The sequence below is a fragment of the Thunnus thynnus genome, chromosome 17, assembly GCF_963924715.1.
Source record: "Thunnus thynnus chromosome 17, fThuThy2.1, whole genome shotgun sequence".
NCBI classification, from domain to species: Eukaryota; Metazoa; Chordata; class Actinopteri; order Scombriformes; family Scombridae; genus Thunnus; species Thunnus thynnus.
This window is the reverse complement of record NC_089533.1, coordinates 5,968,590-5,985,997: the sequence shown is the minus strand read 5'-3', so window position 1 is coordinate 5,985,997 and position 17,408 is coordinate 5,968,590. Positions and strand designations below refer to the sequence as shown.

At 45.3% G+C, this 17,408-nt stretch overlaps 1 protein-coding gene across 1 annotated transcript in view; it reads left to right on the top strand.

The window, feature by feature from the left end:
- Nucleotides 1-17,362, top strand: part of shank1 (SH3 and multiple ankyrin repeat domains 1) — a 99,529-nt gene extending 82,167 nt beyond the window's left edge. The window contains exons 18-27 of the mRNA XM_067616422.1: nucleotides 894-1,029; nucleotides 1,134-1,214; nucleotides 3,644-3,652; nucleotides 3,954-3,980; nucleotides 4,098-4,154; nucleotides 4,393-4,508; nucleotides 5,483-5,594; nucleotides 6,292-9,859; nucleotides 11,252-12,142; nucleotides 13,472-17,362. Coding sequence (XP_067472523.1) covers nucleotides 894-1,029; nucleotides 1,134-1,214; nucleotides 3,644-3,652; nucleotides 3,954-3,980; nucleotides 4,098-4,154; nucleotides 4,393-4,508; nucleotides 5,483-5,594; nucleotides 6,292-9,859; nucleotides 11,252-12,142; nucleotides 13,472-13,559 — 5,085 coding nt within the window. The 3' untranslated portion in view covers nucleotides 13,560-17,362. The remainder of the gene's footprint in view (nucleotides 1-893; nucleotides 1,030-1,133; nucleotides 1,215-3,643; nucleotides 3,653-3,953; nucleotides 3,981-4,097; nucleotides 4,155-4,392; nucleotides 4,509-5,482; nucleotides 5,595-6,291; nucleotides 9,860-11,251; nucleotides 12,143-13,471) is intronic.
- Nucleotides 17,363-17,408: the final 46 nt, after the last annotated feature.

Sequence of the window (17,408 nt, the reverse complement as noted above, 5' to 3'; positions counted from 1 at the left end):
AACTAGAAAGCAGTCAAAAAGCATAAAGGGGTTCAGTCCTCTAAATCTAGAAATATTAAATCTCCATTTCCATGAACATTTTTCAAATTCAAAATGCTTTATTTTACAACTTCCTGCATCCACACCTGCACCAGGAATAAATATTTTGTTCAGTTGCCCATGGCTTCACTTTCTAATGAATTTCACTGAGCTGTTGTGTTCTTGAGATGCTAACTAGCAAACACGCAGGATTTAAAACATACGGTAGACTTGTTAGCAGAGGGGTTTGAATTTATTCTTCAGGTGGTCAAAATTTGCAGATCATAAAAAAAGCCTTCGACTTTATTTATTATTTCAAAATAAATTAGGTTTGCAGGCAGGATTTAAACACACAAGTCACAGGAACACAGTGATGATATAAGATATAAAACACTTTATTGTCATTTTGTGTTGCAACTGTCAGAAAACAGCAGCAATAAGAACACAAGGGAATGAATTAAAAGATAAATTTGATAAAAAGAATAAAATGAATACAGTGAGCTGAAAATCTATAGTCAAAGACATAACAGCAATGTGAAATATATTTATAAGAATATAAATATTAATAATATAATAAATATACATAGTAAGAGTAATAAACAGCAACAATGGAGTCAAAGACAGAAACACTGATACCAGCCTGTAAAAGCTAAACAAAGTAGTGAAGCTGTTATTTCATGAAGTGTCTTGATATTAATGGAGACCTTGAACTACAAGTGTGCCTGTCAGTTTCCACTTTCATCAGCTTTATTGACATAAATGTTAGATGAGAGAACGTGAAGACGGTTTCCTCCAGCTGACAACGATCTCTTGTTAAGCTCAGTGACTGTGTTTGACTCTCTCTCCGCCCATCTCCGTCTCCGTCTCCGTCGCAGGTCAACGGTCAGAACGTGGTGAAGGTCGGCCACCGGCAGGTCGTCAACATGATCCGGCAAGGCGGCAACAGTCTCATGGTCAAGGTTGTCATGGTAACCCGCAACCCTGACATGGAGGAGGGTTCCAGAAAGAAAAGTAAGGGTCTGCTGCACCTTAGAGTGGTACTGCTAGTGGATGATGGTGGTAGCTGTTAGCTTGACCACTTCTGTGTTTTTTTTCTGTTCCCTCCCCTCCTGCAGTCCCCCAGCAGAGTAAGAGGCTGAGCACTCCGGCTATCGCTCTACGATCCAAATCCATGACTTCAGAGCTGGAGGAGATGGGTAAGAACAGGCTTAGATAAAGTTTTGGGGGGTTGCAAAGAGGGGGATTAAAAAGAATGAAAAAAAATTAACAGACTGCTTTAGAGATGTAGACAAAAGCTGAAGAGGAGAAGAAAATATGGATGGAAATAGATTGAGGTGATGAGGAATGATTAGAAACAGTGTGAAACCAGAGTGTTGGGGGTTGCCAAAGATGCTGAAAGTGTGAAGGGGACTTGAGCTAGGGCTAAATTTAGACAGCAAGAAAGTAGAGAGGGAGATAGTGTAGTTACTTAGAGATAGAAACCAGAGGGAAAGTAAGAAGATTGGCTGCCGCCGTGGATGACGGTCTCAATGCATTTCACTGTTCTTTCAGAGGTTCCACACTGTCACTTCCAGCACCCCCACTACAGGTAACCCCACCCAGAAAAAAATGTCGCCATCCACCCTGTGATCCCTCTCTCACTTGCCCGCCTTTTCTTACCTCTTACCTCCCTGCACACACCCCCCCCCCACTGCTCCCTGGCCCACCCCACAGCTTTAACCCCCAGCGCCCACAGAGCAGCAGTCCACCAGCCCCTCTGCTCCACACACACACACACACACACACGCTGACACTCAGCAAGTATTTGTTGCCAAGGTAACACTGCAGGGGAATGGGCGTCACCTGAGAAGAGTTTCCGGGTGCTACAAGCATTGTTGCAAAGTGTCTGGTGAGCAAGTTTCCAAAAAAAAAAAAAATGGTTTGTTAATATATTTTATTGAAAACGTCTTTGATTCGTTTGGAAGAAAATCACATCCAGGATGAAATTATTGAGATGAGTAATTTTTTTTTTTTTTTTAGAGAGAAAAAACAACAACTTTGTTCCCGGTCTGTTGCTATGGTAACAGCATTATGTGTGGCTATGCTTATGCCATCTCTATTTGAGGCAAAAATAGTGGGAGGAGAGAGTGCATGTTGAGGGTCAACGCCCCCATTTGCAGATCAGAACGTCGGCCGGTATTTTAGCGGCGATTGGATTATATCTTCCAAACATTTATGGTCTCTGCCGTCAGCTGTCACGGTGAGCGATTGACGATGTATGAAAGCTGATGACACGTGTAGCTGCTGGAGAGGAATCTGCAGGGCTTCTTCAGCTGGTCTCAGTACTTTCTCTTAATAACTGACACTTGCTCAACTCAAAAACAAGTCCCGGCCTGCTGCTGTATGTCAGAATCTAACTAAAGTTTATCCAAAGTGTAGAAATCAGCCCTTTGCTTCATCTCCCCCCTGCCCCCTCCCCATCTCCTCACCTCACCTGCCTTCTCTCTGTGGTGTGACCTCACCTGACCAGCAAAAAGCATGAGCCAACCAGTCTGAAACGCAGGTAGTTTCCCGAACCTCCGACCCACCTCCCTACTGCCACTCACAACCCAGTGCCCACTATAAACTCTATAATCTAAACCCGTAGCACTGTGTGTAAGCAGTGATATTGTATGTATTCTCTCAATACATGCAGTATTACTCCAACAAAGATACACAGCATGTAATAACCAAAAAAAACATGATGTTCTTCTTCCAGCACAAATGCAGCAAATAGCTACAGCCTCTTTGCAACAGGAAGTCATGGCTTTTAGAGAAAATGTGGTCATTATTTTGAGGAAAAACTATTGCTGGTTTGAAACTGTGGAGACTAGATAATCAAAGGTATCATTTAAGTGTTTAAAAAGGCAACAACACATCCTGGAGTCAGTTTGACACAACATAAAGTTTATTTATCGATATATATATATATCCCGAAGTTTTGAGATTCGGTTGCTTAATTTGTAGTCAGACACTTTATAACTTAAGATCCTCTTTGCCTCCGTCTGGATCAAGGTGAGAGGAGTACAAAAAAGCGACGAAGCCATGTCAGCTGCTGCCATATGCTTATTCTAATGCATTGGAATTCATTTAGCTGTGACGCCTATTAAACTATCTCACCCCTGTGATTGGTGCAGTGTCCCAGTTCACCTAGAAGTCATACTGCAAGATAACAAGGACATTAAAATGGAAATGACCCTGCAGTGCACTTTAAGTGCTCAAATTGTTTTCCCCGTCGCGGCGCTTGTTTCCAGTGATGTACACGTGTGTTTTGACACGACTGGAGAGGATTCGCGCAGGTGTAGACGTGAGTGAAGGATGAAATACAGTAAACACCAGTTCAGAACCCTTTCATGCTTGGTTTAACCATCAGACATTAAAGTTTGATTAAGCTCGATAAACTACATATTGTGAAATATAACAGCTTGAGTACGGCAGACACACACACAAGATTACTCACACCAGTGGATGCAAACACTAAAGGGTCACCTTTAATTCCTCCTCCCCTATGGACTTGTCCCTTTACTGTTCACTGTTTTAACCACTAACTTTCTCTTTTCTTTGTCTCCTCTGTCCTCACATCACCGGGATGCTAACCGTTTAACAGTGGAAAGAGGTGGGAATCATCTTCAAACTAATTTATTTCTGTGTGTGTGTGTGTCGTCAAGCGTTTGAGAGTAACACCGAGCACCGTACTGTATGTGTGTGTGCAGCATATTTACCGTAACATAAGTATGCACGCCTCAGCTGTCTTAAAGCATGGGTGCGATGTACGTTCTTTTACATCGAAGATGGAAAAGCCTGGCGAGATGACTCAGTTTGTCAAGCTCCAGGGAATATGATTAGTATTCACTGTAACAACGCTATCGCACTTTCACTCCTGCCAAAACTTAAGTCTCCTTTTGTCCTCCTTCCAGCTGCTACCCCTTGGAAAAAAAAATCAGGTACGCTCTGGTACACTCTCGCTTAAGGCACTCGTGTTTATGTCTATCCAAAAATGGCTTGGCACTCACCGCTCAGTCACTTACCGGGGCTAATTCTGTGTCTCTTTTTCTTTTTAGAATTCGAATCCTCACAAGTTACAGAGAAGAAGAGGACAGTCTATCAGATGGCTTTGAGTAAGGAAGCTCATGTTTGTCAGTGGATGTTTCCTGAATCTTTTTCCTCTCTTTCTCATCCACCTTCATCAAGTGTGTGTGTCCCCCCCACCCTCCACCCTCCCTCCCCCACCTCCACACATAGTTTCCTTCATTTTTGTTGCTGTCCATTTATGTGTTTCATTGCCGTATGTCCCTTTCTCTCTCTCTCTTTCTCTCTCTCTGTCTGTCTCTTTCTCTCCCTCTGTTCTTCTCTCAGATAAACTTGATGAAATTCTTGCAGCAGCTCAGCAGACAATCAACACCAACGAGGCGCCGGGGACACGGGCGCAGGGGCCGAAAAGAGACAGGGGACGAAGTTTCTATGGCAATGAGGTGTGTGTAGTGAAACATCCCACAGTATATTTACAGTACATGTGAAGAATGCTCCACTACTATGAGATTGAGCTGCACTAAGAGAATTATAAGAATTTAAAAAATATCAAAGCAAAAACGTGAAGCAACCGCAGGTTTTAACAGCAAAGTATTAAAGTTTCCCTCATCATTTCTTCTTAAAAAAAGTATGGAAAGTTAGAGATTCCCATTGACTGAGACCAAAAGGATACATGTGCCTATACACTAGGGGTGTGCCCGAATACAAATATTCGGCAAAGCACAAATAGAGGGTTATTTACGAGTATTTGTTTCATACAGATATTTTTAAAATTATTTGTTTTTGGAAAGAAAAAAACAAAACATCTATCAGCAGGTCTAAATGAGGGGAGTCACATCCACCCGCTACATGATGCATATTTCTTAATTTGGACATCACTTTCATTTTCATCTTTAATTTTCTAAAATTATAAGTGTAATAAAAACAAAAACAGGATTTTTAAGTCTCTTTCCACTTTTATTTGAATACAAATACAAATAATTATACTACCTCCACAAATACAGACACAAATACAAATACTGGGCCCTCAGCACATCCCTACTATAAACTGGCCTATTATGTACAACACACTAACCAACATGAGGACAACACATTTTTCACATTCGTTTGAGCAGAACGTTTAGTCCAAAGACTTGTAAAATGATGTTAATGTCTCCAGCAACATCTAATGTTTCATTTAAAAGCACTAAAAAGTATTTAAAAAATTACACTAAATGAACTACCAGTTTCTAAGTTTTTAATCTTTAATTCTTGACTTATTTAAATCTGCATCAAATGATATTTTTGACATCAACATTATCTTATTACTTTTATTCTCTGGCCTACATACTGTATATACTGTATGTTGAGTCTCACGGCTCTCACCGCAGTGCGTTTTACTCTCTTTCACATGCTCCTTGTGTGTTTACCATTTCAGCAGAACTACGGGGATCAGTCTGGGATGGGGATGATGGGTCTCGGCTATGACCGCGGCCAGTACACCTCAGGTCACGCCCCTCAGCACGGTATGCTGCGGCAGAAATCCATCGGTGAGGCTGTCTGTTTTTTCCGTCTGCCCCTCCGTCCACCTGTCTGTCTGTCCTCTGGACCAGTGGAGGTCTACGCTGTGCTGACCTGTTTGTCTGTAGCCAACAATGTCTTGTCTGTGGCCAAAAAACAAAATGTGCGCACTTTTTATTTGTTTCTGTAGCTGATCATGTGCTATACACTCACCTGTTTAACTTACTATACCTGTGCTGTAACAATAAGATGTTTGTTTGTCTTACACTCACTCTACTACTACTTGTTATATATAAAGCAGCGCCACTAATCTCCTTGTTTATTCTAATGGCTTATTTTCTGGTTTGCTGCTTAGTAAGGCTTTGCTAACTCTCCCTCTGAAATAGTTATATGCTCCCCGGTGACCAGCAAAATAAAATGCTGGTGTGTGATCATGTCCACTTGCTACTTGTTTGTGAAATATTTAACACTAACTGACTTACATACTAACAGACATAAGAATCGAGGACAGACTCGCTGGCAGGTAGATGGGCGGGCAGATTTCGACAGACACTCTCAAAGATTACCCTTTTTTCTGGCTCCATTTCCTCTTATTACACAAAAAAACGTTTATTCTGTCCTTGTTCATCAGCCTCTCTTGATGTCTCTCTGCACCATCTGTACCACCTGTACATCCTTATTTCATCCCTGTTTGTTTTTTCTTTATTTGTGACTGCTGTACTGCAGGGGTGCCTGAGGAGGAGAAGCAGCTCCTGCATCCTCCAACCATGAAGTTTGCCCGCAGTCTGTCGGTTCCCGGCCCAGACGACATCCCCCCTCCTCCCACCACTGCTCCGCCGGACCCTCCGTTCTCCTCTGCTCCTCCGCTAGGTTGGAGAGCTAAGTCATCTCAGCAGCCCTCTGTCTCCGTGTCCCAGTCCACATCCACCTCTGCGCACTACCAGCCCTACTCCCAGTCGGTGCACTTCACCCATGGCGGCAGGGAGAGGGCAGGTGGTCCCAGCACCGGCCCCGGCGGTGGAGCGGCGGACCACACCACCTCGTATTCTCACGCAGCTGCCCACACTGCTCAAAGCAGGACTGCTTCGCGGAAGGTTGCTTATACTGGGGAGCCTGTTGGAGCTGGCATAGGTGCAGGTGGAGGGGCCAAGGCAGCAGGTCTTAGAAGAGGCTACAGCACCGCCATCCCCCCATCCAGCATTGCCACTGTAATGCCCCAGCAACAACAGACTACCCAGAGTCAAGCCCAGCGAGCAGACCGCAGTGCGGCTGGGGCTGGAGCAGGGGGTCCTAAAGGAGGGGCTCGGAGAGGTAAGGGCCCCCTGGTGAAGCAATCGAAGGTAGAGGACCTGCGCATGGGCCAGGGTACGCTGGGTGGCAAAGGCTCGGTGGAGAAAAGCTCCATCCCCATCCCCACCATTATCGTCAAGGCTCCTTCAACCAGCAGCAGTGGACGCAGCAGTCAGGGCAGCAGCGTGGAGGCCGATGCACCTGCATCAGGGGAGACGGACGAAATCAAAACGCCCCACGGTCCTCCTCCCTCCACCCCTGCTCCACAGCCCCCTGCCCCTCCTTCCATCCCAGCACCGCCGCCTCCCTCCTTGCCTTCTATCAGAGCCCAGGAAAACCTGGACTTTACCAGCCAGTTTGGGGCTGCCATCGTTGGCGCAGCTCGCAGAGACAGGGAGAGGTTTCACGAAGCCCGCAGAAAGAGTGCCTCCTTGTTCATGTCTGCTGAGGACGAAGTGGGTCTTGGGATAGTGAGCGATGGAGTAGGAGGGGGGACAAGGACTCAGGTGTCACAGCTTAGCACACAGGCTGAAAGTTCATCCACACGGCTGCGCCCGTCCAAGTCTATTGACGAGGGCATGTTCTCTGGGGACACCTTTATCCACCACACCCGTAGTATGCCTCCAGCCTTTGGTTTACCTGAGTATTCCTCACCTGCTCTAGACTATCAACCTAAGTCTGTGCCTACTGACTTGTACACAGCAGCAGGTAGGCAACAGGCAGCTGCCTCCACCACCACCTTCATTCACCCTCTAACAGGAAAGGCTCTTGACCCCACATCGCCTCTAGGCCTCGCCCTGGCTGCTAGAGAGCGTGCTCTGAGGGATGACAGCAGGTTAAGGCGGGGAACGGAGCACCACTTCACCCGCCAGATGTCGAGTGTGGTGTTTCCTTCGTCTACTGTTACCTCTCAGCCGGTGTCGTCCGCCGCCCAGACCTCCAGTTCCTCCTACCTGGTCACCTCTTCTTCTCTGGCTGCCACCACACCCACTGTTGGCCGCCCGCCCTCGCCCAGAATCCTGAGAGGAGTTGGGAGCGTGTGGGGTGAGGACGGCAGCGGAGGAGAGAGGGAGCGGGAAGGAGGAGGGGCACGCGAGGGGCTAAGAGTTCGCTTTTCTGAGGACAAAACAGTCCACACACACCACTACCAGTCTCAGCCATATCAGCCAACCTATAAGGAGAGGGAGCGGGAGAGGTCGAGGGAACGGGAGAGGGAGCTGTCAAGGGAAAGAGAGAGGGATAAAGAGAGAGAGGGGTACATGAGGAGGGCAGAGCAGGCTGCTGCCAATGCAGCGGCGGCTGATAGCGCTGCTCAGCAGGCTGCTCAGCAGGCGTCCCAGTCTCAGCAGCCTCGGAGGCCCTCTTTTCTCAGGATGGAAAGTCAAGCTGATGCCTATATCTTGTCCCTCACCCCTCCCTCTCCTCCACATACCAGTGCTCAGCAGACAACAAGCACTACTGGGAGCACTGGGACTGGCCTGATGGTTCTTCCTCCTCCTGCCCCTTCAGTTGATGCGGATGATGAGTTTGTCTACGCGGACCCCCTCCCACCTCCATTGGAGTTTGCTAACAGCTTTGACAGGGGAATATCAGGGTACTCACAACGTGGGATGCTCCCCAACAGCGTGACCGCCCGCCAACAGCAGGTCCCACCTCCTCCACCTCCTCCTCCCCCACCACCACCACCCCCTCCGCCCCCCCAAAAAGAACCATTTGCAAGCGGGTTCCCTGCTCATACACCCCTGCCCTCACCACAGGCAGGGGACTCCACTGCCTCCAGCCTCACATCATACGACAGTGAGGTGGCTAACCTGACTCAGTCCGCTCCCTCCCCCTCCCAGACGTCACCCAACCCCCCTCCACCCTCCTCGCCCTCTACCTTGCAACCCACCTCGATAGCTGGACCTCCACCTCCCCCATCAGTCTCACCGCCGCCCCCTCCCGGCTCCTACCACAGACCCTTCTCTATGTCCCACCCCCACCACCTTTACAACAACACTCACACTCCTGGGCGCTCCTCCCCCACGCCTCCTCCGCACACTGTCGCACCGCCCCCGGCCTACCGTGGCCCCCCAGCGCCCTCCTCCACTGCTGCCACCTCTGCTCCACACAGGGGCACCGCCTCCCTCACCACGACCACTAGCTGTGCCGCTACAACCACCGCTGCTGCCACCACAACAAGCACCTCCACTCAGCTCTACCACGAGCGAACGCACACCACACATACACCTTCCTCCACCACCATCACCAGTAGTCGCAGGACGGGAGAGCACCACCGTCATCCCCCTGCTGCCAAGAAAGGAGAGTCCCAGGAGACGGTGGTGGACTCTGGGATCGAAGAACTGGACAGCCGCAGCAGCAGCGACCACCACCTGGACAGCATCCTGGGTCTTAGTGGAGCTACTGTCCGAGGAGAAAGGCTGGACCGAGCGGAGAGAGGAGGAGGCGGGGTCGGTGGACGGATCGTAGGGGGAAGTGGGACAGGGGAATCAGAAAGGGGAGGAGATTTTCTAGAGTCTTACATGAGCTACCTGGACGGACAAACTTTTGAGATGCAGAATGCCACAGCAGCAGCCTCCACCTACCCAAAATCCAACAGGTTTAGAGAGGGAGGTCGCGTCAGCGAGCTACACAGACAGACCAGCACCGCTCCTGCATCCTACCACTCCCACAGACGAAGAGAAGACCAGGAAGAGGAAGAGGCAGAGGAAGGTGTTGCAGAGGATGAAGGTGGCCACGATGGGTACGGGGTGAGGGACATGCAGAATTTGGGACGTCCCAGTTCACCGTATTTTGATCGCCCACGTACTCCTGAGATGAAGCCTATGTGGGGCGAGGGGCAGATGAGCGGTGAAGGAGGCCAATTCGGGACACTTTTAGAGGGAAAGAAGATTTACCCTCCTGCATCTAGTATGAAGCCCAGCATCATAAATGAGCTGAGCAGCAAACTGCAGCAAAGAACCAAGGACAGCTGGAGCAGCCAGAGACCACTGAGCAGACACAGGTACACATCAGTGAAAACTTTGGCTTTATGTGTTTCAGTGTCACAGCATGAACCACATTTTTATTCATTCTGTCCATTTCTCATCTGTGTGAATGCATTATTGTTCCACCTGTGAGTTATTTACCTCCCACAACTGTGGTTCAAGCCGTCTGTGAAAAACAGCGTACTGTCTGGCAGGGGCGTCATGCAGTAAATATTTTTGAGGGGGCACAGTTTCACAGTGCATATGTTAATGTTCACACAAAACCAAATTGTTAGCAGTAATTATCTGCTTTGGCTTCTGTGTTTATGATCAAACCGCCCCCTATCAGTAACTATCTAGAACAATAACTGAATGACACTTATTAACACTATATTGCATTTAATAGCTATATTGAACAGGAAAATGTTAGCGATAATACTTTAAACTCAGGGGTAACGTTAGCTGGTTAGCTAGCTAGTAAGTTAAGTTAAGAAAGTTCACAAACACGTAGCTACTGCTTTTACTGACATTATTTAGGTTTTTGTAGAAAATCTCCTTATGTCCTTGTCCTGTTTTGTAGGACGCATTTCAGCGCTGCAAATTTGTTTTGACAAAAACAATAATTTAGCTACTAATAACAGCAAAGGACAACAAGCTAACAGTAATGTTAATGACTTGTAGGTTATGGTTAAAACCTCTGATGCTAAAGTCACTTTAAAAAGAGAAATTCTGAAGCTCCAAGTAATTTACAAATTTCATTCTAGTCATACTGTTTTATGGCGTGAGCTGGTATTTGGTTATTCATACCTCACAACCTCACAAGCTCCGCGGCACTACGTAGCGCTTGCTAGCTGGAAAGTACCAAGTAGCCTAAACAGAGAGGGGGGGTCTGTGAATAGCAGGCAGAGTTAAATATGAGTAAAAACCTACAGGAAAACTTTTTAAAAACATATTATGTTATTAAGATTAATTACAACACTTATTGTGAAAATTGATCTAATCCCAGATATTTGATGGAGCTTGTGCTCCCTCAAGTTGAATGGGCACGACACCCCTGCTGTCTGTTTATGTCATGTGTACATGTTGTTTATACTGTGTAAACTTTTATTTCTCTGGCTTTTTACATGTGTTTCTCTCAGAAGCAGAAACAGGTAATAGAGCCCCCGCCGCACTCCTTTATTTTCTGTCAGGAAGAGTGTAAAACTTTGACCCCTGCTTGAATTTACAGAGATAGTGAGGAAGGAGAGGAAACCATGTTAAACTTTGCAACATTGAGAATATTTACTTATGGATGATTATATAAACTCAAGATGTTGACAGTCTAAAATCATTTCAGTCCACTTTTAGAAATAACTGGATAATGTTTTACCCTTAGCGTGTGCATGATTTTCATCTTATCGTTTTCAATTTCTCTCCCTCTCCATTCACAGATTCTCAGAAGACTCAGCCTCAGCTCTGAGCCCCCCATCGGCTCGATCCCAGTCGCCGTCTCCGATCTCGTTATCTCAGCCATCGTTGTCCCCGTCCCCGACCCCCGCCTCCCAGTACCCCAACTGGGGACGGTCCCCATCTCCTCAACCTCCAGCTGCCCCTCAGCCTCCACGTTCACATTCCCCGCTGTCCCCAACAGGTTATTCCCCTTACCCCACCTCCCCCAAACACAGACCTGTCTACCGGACCAAAGCCCTGGAATTCCAATTCATCCCCAGTCGTGAGTCCCGTAAAGCAGAATCGCACATACTCCAGCGTAGGCGAGCACCCAGCCCCCTCATCTCCCCATCAGAGAGGCCCAAGCTGGGCCCGCCGCGCCCATCGTCCCTTCCGCTCCTCCCCACAACACCCCTATACAGCGCCATCTACGACCTCCGAGGTTCAATCACCCCACCGTCACCTGGGAACCCTCTTGGAGATCCTTACTTCTCGCCCTCTCCACCTCTGTTTGCTCCCTCGGGTGCCCCTCCTCCTCCAAACTCTACTTTAGTTGTTTCTCGATCACTCTCTCCGACTCACTTCCTGTCCGGGACGTCTTCTCCACCGCTGCACCCTCTCCCTCCGCCTACCTGCCTGAGCTACCCCCATCTACCGCCCCCTTCCCCTACCAAGCCTTTTGCCTCCAAGCCGCTGCCCTACTGGACCAAGTACGACGTCGCAGACTGGCTAGGATACCTGAACCTGGGTGAGCACAGAGAGCGTTTCCTGGACAACGAGATCGACGGCACTCATCTGCCTTCCCTTACCAAGGACGACTATCTGGATTTGGGCGTGACACGTGTCGGCCACCGCATGAATATAGAACGGGCCCTGAGGACTGTAATGGACAGGTACGGCTGAAAGACACAGATGCAATAGACAATCAGCACAGATCATCCTTATTTTTGTCCTGGCAGGATCGTATCAATTATCTGTAATATTTTAGTCTAATTTAACAAGACTTTAAGTCCTCTTGTAGTGCTTGCAGGTCAGTGATTCAAAACTAAACACAGAGCAGAGGTAGCAATATAATTGTAACAGAGCACACAGGTGCTAGCGGTGCACCACTCGTACAGTATACTAATAATATAATTACTATAAACAAATGAGACTATGTTTAATATAAGTGGTTGCCTCCATGCCACAGCGGTGTTATTTATTGTTCTAATTTTGCGATTGAGACACTATAAACTCCTTGTTGTTCCTCTCCTTCCCTTTTGTCAGTCAGAAAACACATGTTGGGAATAATTTTCCTTTGGCTGTTCCCTCAGTTCACCATCTGTCATTATCACAAATGTAAAGGATAGATTTACAATTTTTCAAGTCTGCCTTATCAGAGGATCCCTTCATAATGTGCTTAGATGTAAATGATGGGGGACAAAATCCAAAGTCCTTGTTTTAAGCAAAAATGTATTTAGAAGTTAATCTGAAGATAATATGAGGCTTCAGATGTCTGAGTTAGTTAAATAAAGTGGATATTCTTCCACAGTTACAGTCTTTTTAGTAAAAAAAATCCCTCTTTGTGTCTCGACAGTGTTTTCCTCTTCAGCTGCAGTGGAAGGCTCGTAACAAAAAGAGGCAATTTGAGACTAAAAAGACTGAAACGTTGAAAGATATCGACTTGATTTGACTAATTTGGAGCTTGATATTAGCTTCAAATAAACAGATGGAGGGCTGTTGATTTTGGCCGCCGTCACTTACATTGTAAGTGTATTATGAAGGGATCCTCTAATGGTCAGTATGAACAGGAGGAACGATTACAGCAAGAAAAACATGTCTCAATGTTTATATGGACACCTGACAGTTGTTTAAGGACAGACATGAAAAACTGTGAACCTATTCTTTAATAGGCTTTAGCTCCATTTACACTGGAAGAACAGCGCCATCTTCTTGTTTAGTGTTGTAAAGCATTCCAGTAGTTTTCAGCACACTCAGAAAGAGCAACATGGTTCAAATATGGTTGTTTTCAGTCATCAAGTGTGTGATGACCAGTCTTTTCATCAGTTATGAAGTGTGTCCTCAGCACAACAGTCACCGTAGTTTCCTAATGAACAAATATTTTAAAAAGCACAAGAGAATAATTCACAACTGTGCTACTAGAGAACAAATCACATTCCTTATCATCTCACACAAATGCACCAAACATCACACGTGTCTTATGTTTGTTCTTCTGTCCTCAGGCTGTCCAGCAGCCCGTTCCCCATTTCTGTTCTCTCACCTCGGGAAGGACAGACTGACAGGAGGAGGGACGATGGGAGTCGGAGCTGAGGTTGCAAACACAGAGACAGAAAAAGAGAGAGAAAGAAAGAGAGAAAGAAAGAAAGAAGGGGTTGGAGTCAATGAGGGAGGAAGACACAACTGCTGCTATCCACGGTGGATTCACACAACGAATGAGGGAGGGAGAGGAGGAGGAGGAGGAGGAGGAGGGGGGGGGGGGACAGATTTCACACAGAGCAGAGAGCGACAGAAAGAGGGAGTCGAGTCCCAAAGGGAGACGGAAAAAAAAGGGCTGACGATCCATAAAGACACCGGCTGCTGCTCCCAAGTTGCGGGCAGGCTGATTTTTTTTTTTACACAAGTACACTCCCCACATGCACGCACGGTCACACTGATCAACAAACACCCTCTCATCCAAAAAAACACATATGAAGACACCACATTATGAGACACCATTAAAGCGCTGAAATCGAACCAAATACTTGAGAGGAACAATCAAAAAGCCAGTCAGATTGTAAAAAAAAGAATATCCAAGCAGGTTGTGTTGAGCTGGAGGAGATAAAAGTGTCTTTAATTGTACGGCCATTGTTGAAGTCTTTTACCTGGTTAAATCTGTTCAGGTCAGAGAGCGGGAACCCACCGAGAATATATATAAATATATATATAGAGAGAGAAAGTGCAATCAATGACGACCCCTCCCCCGTGTGAGTGGACGCTAGTTTTTGTCTTGAATATCATAAGAAGGTGAATGGAGATTTATGCGTGCAGGAGTGAAACGTAGGACGACGACGACGGACGCAAGGGCGAGTACGACAGCTTCCTTTAGAGGTGACGAGGAGGGCAGCAGACGGATAACTTCACGTCCTTGGTTGACGCCAAGGTGGCTCTCTGTGTGTCGCTGCGATTGGTCGTTGTCTTGTTTTTACCTCACCAACTGGTAGGGCTGTGTCCTCACTGCAGGTCCTGTGATCAGGATTGTACGTGTTTCTCTATAGCTCTTAATCATCTTAAGTCTTATAATGACATATATACAGACTGGTCACTGTATCACAAAATTTGTAGCAAAAATAAGTGCCCAGACCAACAACATAAAAAAAAATAATAATAAAAATTAAAAAAAAGAAACACACTGATACGCACACACAGGCACCCGAAGTTACTATTATACATGCCTGCATGCATACACCAACATGTAGACACACAAACATACACGCAAACACCTTACGGCGTTTGTGTTAAGAGTTTATGGGACACCTTATATATAGACACACACACTATATGTTTGGATCCAACTTATACAAACGGAGAAAGACTGTACTTTCAAACCGTTAAGACGGGGATACACGTGAAGAGAAATCTCTCCCCCCCCCCCCCCCTCTCCCCGAGGATTTTATTTTACCTACGAAAGACTTCCTTCTCAGCGTCGAGGCAACTGTTGTACACCCCGTTTATTAGACCTTCTGTCCGAGGGAGACTGGAAAGGAGAGGGGGAGGGGAAGAGGAAAAACTGCCAATTTCTTGCTCTTTCCCCACCCAATCCCCCCCCTGCTCCTTCCAGGAGTGTCCCCCCCCCCACCCCTCTCTCTCTCTCTCTAAATCCAGGAGGAAAACAAGCCGCCACCCGACCGAGGGGATCAAAGAGAGAGAACCGCTTAGGCTAATATCAAGTTTTAATACTATGATTGTTCTTACAATTTTTAAACTTTAAAATGGGAATACTGGAATACTGATATTGATATGAAGAGATTTATTGTTACTATTCATCATTACTATCATCGTCCTTACTGTTATTAAAGCTTCAGAGACTTTTCACGGTTTCTGCCTTTTTGGTGGCTGAGATGTGCAGTCTGCGTATTTCTGACTGCGGTGAAGATAACGGTTATATATATAAATATATAAATATATATATGTATATGTAGGTATTTTTTTGAATTTGAAAGATGCATATTATTTAGTGCACTGTACCCTTAACATTTGCTTCCATGTGACGAGAAGCACCGCAACTTAAATGTGAAGCACATTTTTAAATCACTTCCTTTTTTTCCTGCTCTCTTCTTCTTCTTCTTCTTCTTCTTCTTCTTCTTCTTCTTCTTCTTCTTCTTCTTCTTCTTCTTCTTCTTCTTCTTCTTCTTCTTCTTCTTCTTCTGTTGTCAGACTGTGAAGCTTTAATGGAAACTACATGTCGACCTTTTACGGCCTCAAAATATGATTTTTCCCTCACTCTTTTAATAAAGTTGTGACGTTAGCTGCCACCTTAATAATATGCAGATGCTGAATAATGTAGCAACTGTTAACTCTGGGGATGCCCATGATGAGAGAAAATCATTTATCACTTTATTTAAGCGGTATTTTCGATTCTGGAATAAAAAATAGCCACTCCCTTTCTATTAATCACACATTTTCCCCCCTTTGATGTGCAATTTTTGTCCTGAAATCCTCCGTATTTTCTCATCAGCTTTCCACATTTTTTTTGACATCTCATTTTACAACCTCAGTCCTGCTTTTCTCACTGTTGCTGAGATCAAATCTAAGGGCTCTCTCATGACCTCTCTACCTTGAACAACATTTCACCTCTCCTGCTGCTTTTTTGAGTCCTCGAACACATATCAGACGTGCGTTTTTTGACATCAGGGCCTCGACGGGAAGCCCTGCTATCTATCCTCAGTCTATTTTTGCAAAAAGATGATAAATGAGTTTTCATAGATCATATCGCTCAAAGTGCACACACACACACACACACATATATATATATACACACACAAGCTATAAATGTGAATGAGAGAAGGTTATTAAATGGGGGGAATGGGGGGTGGGGGTTGTTTCTGTAACTGCTCTGCACTGGTTGGTAAAAGAGAGATTATATTTGAATGCAAAGGAAAATAGCAATAAGGACGATGAAAATAATGGTCATCCTAATTATGGTTTAAGATGTAAAAAAAAAAAAAAAAAGAAAAAAAAAGTCTCAAAAGTTCTAAAGAATCTCTGTCTTCCAAATAATGTTTAACAAGAAAAAGGTACAATGTATTTATTTAACTGTTCTGCTTTCTATACAGTTTGACCCGTTCTCTAACATCCACTGTCACTGACCTGACAGTGTCAAGAGCTCAACTCGACATCATCATCATCATCATCATCAACATCATCTGCATCCTCACATTTGTACAAAGCACCTTCTGCAGTCGCTGAGATGTGCCAGTATGCTCACAGCTCATTGTTTATTACCAGCATATTATGCAATGACCCTATTTCCATTAGCAGCTGTGACTCTTCACACTCTTCCCTTCTTCAGAGGTTTTAAAAAGTGATTTTCAGCCAAAAAAAAAAAAAAAAAAGGGATTTTTTTTTTTTTTTTTTTTTTTCTTGTCTGAAAGGTCAACAAGTACAACGTGGCTTCCTGTCCAAACTCAATCCACAGCCAGATTCTACTTGTTTCTATCAGGTCTTTCTATTGTAAATAGGGCCAATTAATAACTTTGAATAAGACGTTGTGAAAAAAAAAACATCTCTCTTGCTGATAACAAATGGTTTTTCCTCGTTAAGTGACTGGTGAGAAACTGTTTTGAGATCCTTTCGTTGCTGTTCAGTGATGGAGAGCGACGGCTCATCTGCTGCTGCCGGGAGACTAATGAAGATCAAGAGGGAATCGGCCCGACTGTATAGAAAGCATTTCTTTTCCTTTAAGAGATCTTTTAAAAAAAAATGAGAATATGAACTGATGAAAGGTAACTTACAGAATATATATGTATATGTGATACGCATATACACACATTCATATAAACATATATGAATTTCAAATGTTTTAAGAGATAATAAATTGTTAGAATTATAATAAAGATACAGAAACAAAGTTGTAATTGATGGTTTCTGATTTCTTGAATGTTTAATTCGTCTGGATGCTGA